The sequence below is a fragment of the Gracilinanus agilis genome, chromosome 4 (assembly GCF_016433145.1).
Source record: "Gracilinanus agilis isolate LMUSP501 chromosome 4, AgileGrace, whole genome shotgun sequence".
NCBI lineage: Eukaryota > Metazoa > Chordata > Mammalia > Didelphimorphia > Didelphidae > Gracilinanus > Gracilinanus agilis.
The window spans coordinates 438,074,274-438,085,671 of NC_058133.1; the positions used below are offsets into that span (position 1 = coordinate 438,074,274).

Sequence of the window (11,398 nt, forward strand, 5' to 3'; positions counted from 1 at the left end):
AAGGAAAGTTGCAAACTATTTTAAGCAAAGGCTATTGTTCCAACCTAGGCCTTCCCCAGATGCCTCAAGGTCATTTCCCTTGGCAATGGAAACAACTCTATTTAAAAAATTTAAAAAAAACTCCCTAAAAATACTTCCTTTATTTTCTCACTTATGAAATTTATTCTGATTTTACTATGTCATTCTATATCTCTAGCCAGTTCAGAAGATTTTTCTCTATTTCCAAATTTATAACACTCACCTTGGCACAAATGAAAGTTTCTTTTAATCCCCTAGTTTGGATAGATTACAAGTTTCTGAATTCTACAGATATTCAAGATGAGGCATCCAATCTTATTTATCTGCAAACTCATCTAGTTAATCACTGCCTTAGAATCCTTGATTTATATCAGACATGGGACCTTTTTTCTGTATACAAAGGAAAAGCTGTTTAGCCATCTTGAATATCTGTACACCCTCTCCTCCAATCACTAGAACTCAATGCCATGGCACCTCTTATATATGCCACCTTACCAACCCATCTTGTATGGGAGTGGCTGTTTATCATAAAATTTAGTCATTAGAGGCTTCCAGTAAATGTAAGAGGTAATATACATATGGGGTAGCTAGGTGGTGAAGTAGACTGAATAAATGAAATAGGTTAGAGAATAAAGTAGAATTGAAGTAGATTAATCCAATCCTTCATTATTCAGGAAACTGACCTAATTCCTCCAGGAGGCCAAGCAACCTAGGCAAGTGGTGGATCAGTCATAAATTCCCCTTGCAGATATCAAAAGGACACCAGTACAAATGGATCAGGATGGAATGCAAGGTAAAACACTCATAGTTAACTGGGGATGAGTGTTTAGGTACAAACAAATAGGTTAGGATAGAATGTAGGATAAACATATAGCTAACTAAGGTTGAGTGTTTAGGTATATGTGAAGAGTAAATATCCTAACTGTCACCCACTTATCACTACCCATATTTCGTGATGAGTTGTGTCTAGACAAATAAGAACCTAGATGTGAAAAGGGATAGCCTTGTATCTTGTAAACCTATATAAGCTGTATTGTACTGTTAGTCTGTACAGATTCCACTAGGGAAGGCTGTCCCAGCTGCTGTCTCAGCTGGTAATAATTTTTCTCTTTTCTCTGTGGGAGTAGAAACAGAAGAAAAACAACTGCTTAAACACGTGGGTTGAAGGGGATATTATCGGGATGTAGACCCTAAACGATCACCCCAGTGCAGCTATCAATAATATGGAAATAGGTCTTGATCAATGATACATGTAAAACCATGTGGAATTTTGCTTGGCTATGGAGAGGAAGGGGGGTTGACTTGGGGGAAAGGGAAAGAACATGAATCATGTAACTATGGAAAAATACCCTAAAATTAATTAAAATAAAAAGAATTTTTGGGACAGCTAGGTAGCAAGCTAAGAGTGCCAGGCCTAGAGAAGGGAGGACCCGGCCTAAAAATGCGATTCTGGGCAAATCACTTAATTTCCATTGCTGAACCCTTGCTACTCTTATATTTTAGAATTGATATTAAGACAGAAGGTAAAGTTTTAAAAAAAAGAAGCAATAAATATGGAGAACCCAAAGAGTTGACTGCTTCTATGAACTATTGTAGGATGAAACAAAAACAGAAACAAAAAAATTTACACCATGACCAACATTAGGGAAAAGAAGCACTGAAAAGACATCATAACTGTGGTCAATGCAGTGACCAGTCTCGATTTCAGAAAACTGATTGTGAAACATGTCTCCTTTCTTTCAGCAGAATTAATATTGGGCAATATTTATGTTAACCTCTTATGGTGTGCAAAATGATGTACATGTATATCATGAGATAATTTAATTAGCTAATGAACTATATAGTTATGGAATAACATTTTCAGCATGGTTAAAGTTGGTTTGTTTTACTTAGTTGTATTTAGTACTACAGACGATAGGATAAAAAAGAGAAGCCAGAGTCCAGCTCATACATAAAATTCTTGGGTGGGTTTGAATCTTGGGAGGGAATCACGTGAAGGGAAGTTGGACTCTGGAAAGCAAAACATTAAGCTTATAGGCTAGACAATGAGACATAGAAGGATCAGAGAAACAAGAAACACAGAGAGACAAAAGTGTGGTATCGGGTCAGCCTGTCAGCTCAGATGGTTAGTTAGCGTTACTTTATTAAGGAAAGTAGAAATGGGGGTTGCAGGATGTCAAACAAGTATCATAGCAGAAATATTAGCATCATTTTGGCAATCAACAAGATAAAAGAATGGATATGGACACAAATGGCATAGCCAGTGCCCAGACCACAGAAGCTCCTTTGAAAGTCCTTCCTTCAACACACAGGCACCATCTCATTCAGATGCTGAGTGCAGGTCTTTGACATTACAAAGAAGCTATTGAGATTGCTTGCTAGCCTTCCAGGCTGCAGATCACAGCAAAGGCTTGATTTCTAAGTTGCTCCAATACCCAACCAATTTAAGGTTTAATACCCAACCAATTTAAGGTTTCAGCAATCATGTGAAACATCAGAAATATATCCATAAGTTTGGTCCATGAGCACTTTGCTCATCATTCAGCTTTTGAATACATCCTTAATACTTTAATGATTTGTTATAATGGAAACCCTACAGATGCATAGAGGTATACCTAAGGAGTTCTCAGACAGCATCAAATAGAACCTCCACATTTTGTTGTGGAGGAAACTGATCCCCAGAGGGAAAATGACCTGCCTACAGTCACAAAGAAGCAAGACTTGAACCCAGGAGTTAAAAAAAATTTTTTTTTAAAAGATTTAAATATTTTATTTTCTTAGAAAAATTTTCCATGGTTACATGATTCATGTTTTTACTTTCCCCTTCACCCCTCCTTACCACTTCCCCCAATAGCCAATGTGCATTTCCACTGTGAACCCAGGACTTCTGACCCCCAGAGTTGGTGCTTTTTCAACAAGGTAGTGCTGTGTTGTTGGGATAGGAGAAGTCACTAAGAATAGCAAAATTTTAAAATATGCATAAAAACATTAGGTCAGTAAGACCAGGTAAAGGGAGAGAACCAAAAATAGAGCAGACATCTGAACAGATGCAAAGTGAAATAAGCAGAACCGAAACACAATATACACAATGAAAACAATGAAATGGAAAAGACTCCACAAGTCAAATTTGAGTGCTGAATATTTATGACCAAGTTTGGCCTGAAGATAAAATTTTAAATGGGCCTCCCTTCTTTACAAAGGTAGAGAACTATGAGTATGGAAGTTAACAAGTTGGTTAGCTTTGCTGAACTACTTTTTTTCTGATCTTTTTCTTCTATTCTTTATTAAATGGGGTGGCTCTCTGAAGAGAGGGGGGAGAGATTAAGGTGGCATAAAATAAAAATTATCAGTAAAGTTTGTTTTTTTGTTTTTTAAGAGATACTCATACTTGAAAAGTTGGGTTGGAAATCCCTGCCAAAGTCAAGACCTATGAAGGAAGTAGAATAGCAATAATGGATTGAGAAAACATGGAGGGACAGAGAATTCAGGTTATACTGATGAAGAAATTTAGGGATAGTGACACAGATTTGGAGGGACAGATTATGATCAAAGCTAGGAAATCTATAATCCACGCTCAAAAAGAGTGATGATAAGGTCTCAGACTTGACCACTTACCTTTTTGGGAGACTGGCTAGAAAGAAGTGTTGTGGGTTATGGGAATTGAGGGAAACTAGAACTTTTGTTTGGATATTAACCAATTATATTACTCCAAATTCCAGACCTAACTCCTCATTGATTCCTACCTCTCGTATTTCATCCTCCGATATCAACAGTTTTCCTTGAATACCAATCTCATTGGTGTGGGTATTTGTCCCTTTCCCTCCAACCCACAAAAACTAGAAACACTTCAATGCCACCTAATACTGTACACAATTTTTGTCTTTTTATAAATCCTGTTTGGTGCTCAAGAAGCCTTCTTTTAGTTGCCTATTTCTTGGTTAGCATTACAGTTCCCAAACTGTCCATCTGCTATCCTTGGCCTGTTTCATAACTAGGAATGCTTTTTTTTCTCTCTTAGTAATACATCTACCCTTATGATGCTTTCAAGTCATAGAATCAAGGAATTTAAAGATTTTGAAGGGTTCACAAAGGCTAGTGAAGGGTTTCAGTAAATGATGAATCATGAAGATATTAAAGATGTATTCAAAAACTGACTCTGATAAGTAAAGTGTTCATGGACCAGACTTATGGATATATTTCACATGATTGATTTCTGAATCCTTAAATTGGATTGGGTTAAAATGTTGTTGGACTTAAAAATTAAGCTATTATCTGTAGTCTGAAAACTGACAGACAAGTTGTAAAGTTCTTTTGGAATGTCAAAGACTTACCCTTAACATCTGAAAAAGTGGTCAGGCTGAAAAAGGTGTCAGCCAGGGTTCTGGGAAGTCAGAAGTTTTTTCTGTCCCCAGGAAAGACTTGCAAATTACTCTTCCTGGGCACCTGGCAGTACAAGTGTGTTACTGCTCATTTCTTTATCTTTGTAATTGGACACTAATATGTTAAAACCTTTGCTGTTTCCTTTTGTTTGACGGAAACTACGAAAACCTCCAATACTGAAATGGTATAACTCTTTCTCTCTGGGAGTTGCCTCACTGACACCACTGCAGATTTCTCTCTGTGTCTCTTGTCTATTATTTATTAAATCTCTATCCTTCCCTAGTCCTTAAACCCCTCTCCCTCCCCATTGTTTTGCAGTCTTTGGCTTCCCTCATAGGTGACTAGGACCCATGCAGGGATTTTTGGAGAGACTGGAACTCTTCAGACTAGTCGACTCAAATTAGAATCCTCTTAGGACATCCTTAATAAGCAGTCATCCAAATTGGATTAAAGTCTTCTAAGAAAGAGGAATACATTACTTCTTGAGACAGTGCATTCCAATTTGGAACAACTCTTAAGTTTTGGGAAATTTTTTCTTAGATTGAAATAAAATGTGACTTTCTGCAACTCTCACTTACTGCTCTAAGTATTGTCCTTTGGACACAGAATGAATCTTGTCCCCCCTTCCAGATAATGGTTCTTCATATATCCAAGGAGCACTATCATGATCTCCCTAAAAATTTATCTTCTACAGACAAAATGGCCCTGCTACTTTCAATTATATTTAGTAGGACCTCTCAAGTCTTTCACTACCCTATTCACCCTCCCTTCTTTAGTTTATCAGTGTTCATTTATAAAATGTGGTCTGACCAAAAAAGACATTAGGATTATCATCTCTTATCACCTGAGGACTACCTCATGGCGTCTAGGATAGTCTCCATAGAAAAAGGTGACTAATAATTTTTTTTAACTTTTTTTTTTTTTAAACCCTTACCTTCAGTCTTGGAATCAGTACTGTGTATTGGTTCCAAGGCAAAAGAGTGGTAAGAGCTAGGCAATGGAGGTCAAGTGACTTGCCCAGGGTCACACAGCTGAGAAGTGTCTGAGGCCGGATTTGAACCTAGGACCTCCCGTCTCTAGGCCTGGCTCTCAATCCACTGAGCTACCCAGGTGCCCCCAAGGTGACTAATAATTAAAGATGGCTCAGTGAGAAGGCTGGTGTTGAGGGTATAGTCCATGAAACTCTCAGATCTTTTCCAAATGAACTGCTATCTAGTCATGCCTCCCACCATCCCGTACTTGCAAATGCCTTTTTGTTGCTTGTGTAAGTTGCCTTTTTGAACCCATGTAAAAATTTTACATTTATTAAATGTGGTCCACTGTTGAAATCATTTTGGATTCCCATCCTGGCATCTAACATCTTCCCTGATCCTCTCAGCTGCATGTTATTCATGAAATTGATAAGCATACTATCTATGATTTTATCTGAATCAGTGATTTGAACATTTTTTAAGTGATCCAAAATATAATCTTAGAAGGACAGGGCAAAAAAGCAAACTACATAACAGTTCAGTTTTTTCTTCTTTGTATATACTTTGAAATGCTCAATTGTTGATAATTAAGTTTAAAGATCAAAGATTTGCAAGATATTTGCAGTCCCACTTATCTGCCAACAATTTATGGAGACATGTGAAGCATTAACAATTGCCCTCCAATTTCCAAAGCCTGACCAAAAAAAAAAAAAAAAATTAGTAAGATTTACTTGCTTCAACAGTTGTATTCCTACAGCAGTGATGACACTGAGCACTAGAGGGCAGAGGGGGCCTATCCCTGAACAAAAGTCTCCTCCAGTAAACAAGAACCAGGAAAATAGTGAAGGCCCTTCACCTGAATTTACCTGGCTTAATCAACTTTGAGACCCTAACATAGACAAAACAACCTATTTAGACAAAACATTTTTATTTTACATGGCATTCATACACAATACTTACTACATACACCCTGTAATTCAGCAGGGAGCTGAGGCTGCCCAAGCACACACACCTTTCTGAAAAGGCAAACCTGTCTATCTCAGTCAATGAAAAGCTAATGCTTTGAGCCTCCAGTCCCAGCTCTACTTAGTGTAGATCAGTGGGTGTTAAATATTGTCATCCTGTGCTTTTTCCTTGAGAGCTCTCTTGGCCCTGGAGCCACCTTCACCAAAAAGATCCGGACGGTCTTGCAGAAGAGGCCAATCTGCCAAGCGTTCCAAAGCCAGGAAGATGTTAGGCGATTTTCTAGAAGCATCTCTCTTGAAAGGAGGGCCCAAAAACCGAAGAGATTTTTCACTACCAATTCACTGTTGAGAGTCCACAGCTCCAATCTGTGACCCTATCTGAGAAACACTGTTCTGGCCTCAGGCCCCAGCTTCTCCTCAGTCCTGGGGGAGTCCAAACATTATTATAACACCCCAAGTTAGGGTTAAGTTCAGAATATACAAAGGAAGTTATTCATTGGGAGCTTGGCCACTCCTGCAGTAGGGAGTTGGGGGCAGGTAGGGGGAGGTAGAGGGATCAGGACAGGCATCGCTCAATCTGCCAGATTCTTGTGAAGAGTGAATCAAACTCCCTTTGTCAATCAGCAACTTTTAAATTAATCAAAAACTTCCAAGCACCCCTACTTAACACTAAGTAAGAGAATTGCAAGTCACTTGCTAAAGTGGGTGACAACTCCAGAGGCCACTGCCCTGCCCCTGGGCAGTGCTAGGCAAATTGAAAGACTGTTTATTAGAAACCAGGAACATGGTTCAGGCAAGTCCACCAGTGATGGGAGAAGAGAAGGGTATTATTGCTCCATTTCACTCATAAACACAAAACAAAAGGCCTCACCGAAGAGTCATTGTAAAAAAAAATCCTAAGAGGGAACAGACTAAAAAAAATAAGGAATCCAGAGAAATTCTTAACATCAGGAGGTCAGAGTCCCGTAGAATGAATCCATGAAGGATAAACTCAGAAGACAGGAGAAGAGATAGGTTGGGGGTCACACCAAAAATGATGATGTCTGTCGGAATTCTCCCTAAGAAAAAAGAACTTCAAGTAAATTCATAGACTAAATGGTCCCATCATCACAAAAGTAGAAATCCCAACCATTCCATTGTGACAACCCTCCCTCTCCTTCCCCAAATGCCCACATCCTCCCAGTTCAAACCCAACACACTCACATCACTTCGGGCGGAGGGCTGGCTATAGATTACTTTCTTAGGGGTGCTCCTGAAAAGTCAGTGAGGAGAGATGGTCAGTGTTCTCACCTCTGATATCCAATTTAAAAGCCAAGATAATTCCCCACTTTCAACCTTACAGAGTATTGCAAGATACAGAAAAAAACATTAATTTAGTAGTCCTCCCTCCCAGTCTGGGTTCCTCCTGCCATTCCCAACCCCATCCCCAGGCCCATCACAAGTATGAATTGTAGCTGCCATCTCCTTGCTCTCAGCTTCAGAAACTCCTGTTGCATAAGGGCAACTGCAGTAGCTGCTAGATGAGGCGAGCCCATCATCTCACTCACCCTTTATTTGTTCCTGAAAGAAGAAAAGAAAATGGAGTCATAAAGATCAGACAGCACTTTGCTTAATGCTCTTCCAGGTGCACATGGGAGGAGATCCCCAAGTCTTCCCCCCACCACACAGAAGACTACTTAAATGGAAATGATGCAGAACCCAGGCAAGGTCCATCACTTTGTGGGAGGGAGGGAAAGGGGGATGGTGAAAAACAGGAATGAGGAATAGGTGTAGGTACTCACTGTTGAAATATCCTCGATTATAGGCAAACCAGACGCCAAAAACCAGGAGCCCAAGGAGAATAAGTGTCACCAAAACAGCTGCCACGATGCCCCCTACATTCAGTTCGGCTGTGAAACACAACTGGAGTAATCAGGAAACTGTACCCCCAAGGTTTTTTTCTAATTACCTAACTCGGCCACCTCCAATGCCAAACAAATATAAAGCTAGAGGAAAAATGGGGACAAAAAAAACACTCCCCCATAAACCCCAAGCTCTGCCACATAGAGGCTTGGCATCAATCACATCCTGTCCCACCCTGACTCACCAGCTTCCAGACGCATAGCTTCTGAACGCATGGCCATTCCAACCCCATTATGAACTTGGCAGGAATATTCCCCTGAATCAGAAGCTGTCAGAGGGTCGAACACCTAGAAGGTAGGCAGTAAGTCAGCCTCTTGCTCCAAGGGGAGTCCCAGAGGCCTCTCCCCAAACTCAAGAGATCCATTCAATTTCTCCTTTCTACTTTTTCACCAACCCCTAGGGATCCATGACCTTCATACCAGTTCCCCTGTCTTAGAGTTCATTGTATAGGAAGAATTGCTGAAGGCACGGTTCTTCTTGGGGTCCTGAGGCATCGGAACCCCATCCTTGTACCACTGATATTCAGGGGGTGGAGAACCATCTGTCTCAGAGCAGGTCAGAATAACTCGATGTCCAATGGTAGCTGAAGATGGGACATTGACAGTGGGCTTTGATGGTGGCACTAGGAAGAGAGAGAGACACTGATCTTAACCTGGAGTTTGGTCACTAAAGCCATCCATTAACAAAAAATATTCCTCTAGAGGACTCTGTAACCAAAAATCAAATATGCCAAAGAACAAGAGAGGGAAGGAAAGGGAAAAGTAATGAAAGCTTATATTAGCATAACATTTTATTCTTTTATTCTTTTTATTCTCACTTGATTCCTGACAGCAGGTTACTCTTGACTATAGCACGGTCAGGCTTAACTATGATAGAAAGGTGGAACCCAGTTCTCCTGAATTCTATCTATAATTCTCAATCTCCTTAGATCACTGGCCTGATGTCCCTCAGTTTCTGTATGATTTGGGGATTACCCCCTCTTTCTAGGCTCCAAAAGGTTCATTTCTAAGTCCCTCTTCCCTTAGCATTCTCAACAATTGCCAACCTTTCTAAGCCCTGGAAAATCATTTTAGAAATAGAGGAGAAAGGCAATAAACTTTAAAGCAGAAGGATTAGAGAAGAGAATTATGCAGTTTCATACCTAATACAGTGAGCTGCACGGCGATCTCACCATAGTTGGTTCCATCTGTGACCATACATGTATATGTTCCTGTGTCCTTTCGGGTCACAGTACGGAAAGTAATACCAGTCTGGGAGAAGTCCACCCGGTCTTGGTAGGAAGCTGTGGTTGTTGGGAAATAAACATCAGGAGGAGGAAGCACGGAGAAAGAGTAAGATGGAAAAAATGTCACACCAAATTCATAAGCATCCTTGAATCCAAAGGGCCCAGGGAACCTTTTCTCACTACCCTCTTACATAAATGGAGGTACTATCTTGACACCAAATTAGCTCCATGTTTTCCCTTGAGGTTACATAGCATAACTGCTTCTTTTACCATAGATTTGTGTGTTTTGGTGGATTGAGGAGATTGTCAAAAGGACCCAGTGACTCACCAGTAATCTTGTTGTCAAAGCAAACCAGGCTGGTTGTGCTTCCCTTAACAAACTTCCACTCCACTCGGGGTGAGTAGAAGCCAGAAAAGTAGCAGGATAGTGTGACAGCTAGAGGAATAGGACAAGTGAGGCTAGCATACAGAAGCAAAGCCTAAAGACCAATACCAAACACATGGCCCTCTTTCCTTCAGCTACAAGTTCAACCCCCACTCCTAAGAACCTGCCCATCCCACCCCTCTCAAGCCGCATCCCACTCACGTTGATTCTCATCTACTTGAACATGCTCTTGAGATGTAGAGACGCTGCCACCGCTTGATGCTGGACAACCTGGAGAGGAAAAGATGAGCTAGGTGAGGGGGAAAGAAGAAACAACTTGAAGAAGAGAAAAGGTTAGGAGAGAGGGGTTGATGGAAAAGCAACTGGCCAAAAAGGCAAATGGTATATATGAATGATAAATATTAAGAACCATGTATAGACTACTCAATCCAGCCTCTTATCTCCAAAGCAATTGCATTATAATTCATATTTACATAGTTTTCAAAATGTTTGCTGTGAAGCAAAGAGTTTTTATTGAGCTACTAGGTGGCACAGAAGACCAGGCCTACAGGCAACATGAGTTCAAATCTGGCCTCCTCAAGACAGCTTACTAGTTGTGTGATCCTGGGCAAGCCAGTTAAACAGCTTGCCTCAGTTTCCTTATCTGTAAAATGGAGATGATACTAGCATCTGCCTCCCAAGACAGTTGTGAAGATCAACTGAGATCATATCTGTTAAGTGTTTAGCACAGTACCTGGCACATAGTAGGTGCTATATAAATTTTTGTTATTATTGTAATCATCTCCATTTCACATAGAAGAAAAGAGGGTCAAGGCAGTTAAGTGATGTGCCCATGGATACAAAGTGTCAGTGTCAGTGCCAGGATCTAAACTAAGTTTTTTAATTCTAAATTCAATATTCTTGCCACTATAACCTCATGGAAGAGTTTCTCCTGTGCTGAAATTTTCAGGGAAAAAGATTCTATTACTCTCTTCTTTTATCACTTCTTAAGTCTTACATTCCATTTTTATTAGGAAGTTATTCCTACTATCTGGCTTAAATATTTCCTACAATTTCAGTTGAATTAATCTTCCCTCAGTGAAGATGGAAAGAAGCTGTTCACAAAACTTCTTTCATTTCTAATTTGTTTCCATGGGACAACAAAAATTCCAATTATTATCTAGAAACTATCTCTAAGATGACATTTAATTATCTCAAAGACTGTTTGACAGCTAATTACTACTCAATAAATGTTATTGAATTGTGGGCAATCAAGAAGGCTAGCAAAGGAACAGCTAGGTGGCTCAGTGGATTGAAAGCCAGATCCAGAGGTGGGAGGTTCTGGGCTCAAATCTGGCCTCAAAACACTTTCTAGCTGTGTGACCCTGGGCAAGTCACTTAATCCCTACTGCCTAGTCTTTACCACTCTTCTGCCTTGGAACCAATACCCAGTATTGATTCCAAGATGGTTTTAAGGGAGAAGGAAGGAAGGAAGGAAGGAAGGAAGGAAGGAAGGAAGGAAGGAAGGAAGGAAGGAAGGAAAGAGGGAGGGAGGGAAGAAGGGAGGAAGGAA

The 11,398-nt window shown here is 40.2% G+C and overlaps 1 protein-coding gene across 1 annotated transcript in view; it reads right to left on the minus strand.

Annotated features, from left to right (window-relative positions):
• Positions 1-7,033: 7,033 nt before the first annotated feature.
• Positions 7,034-11,398, minus strand: part of F11R (F11 receptor) — a 35,610-nt gene continuing 31,245 nt past the window's right edge. The window contains exons 2-10 of the mRNA XM_044675821.1: positions 10,048-10,116; positions 9,790-9,897; positions 9,378-9,518; positions 8,656-8,858; positions 8,421-8,523; positions 8,116-8,223; positions 7,882-7,894; positions 7,538-7,586; positions 7,034-7,392 (exon numbers count right to left, since the gene is read on the minus strand). Of these exons, the coding sequence (XP_044531756.1) occupies positions 7,357-7,392; positions 7,538-7,586; positions 7,882-7,894; positions 8,116-8,223; positions 8,421-8,523; positions 8,656-8,858; positions 9,378-9,518; positions 9,790-9,897; positions 10,048-10,116 (830 nt within the window). The 3' untranslated portion in view covers positions 7,034-7,356. The remainder of the gene's footprint in view (positions 7,393-7,537; positions 7,587-7,881; positions 7,895-8,115; positions 8,224-8,420; positions 8,524-8,655; positions 8,859-9,377; positions 9,519-9,789; positions 9,898-10,047; positions 10,117-11,398) is intronic.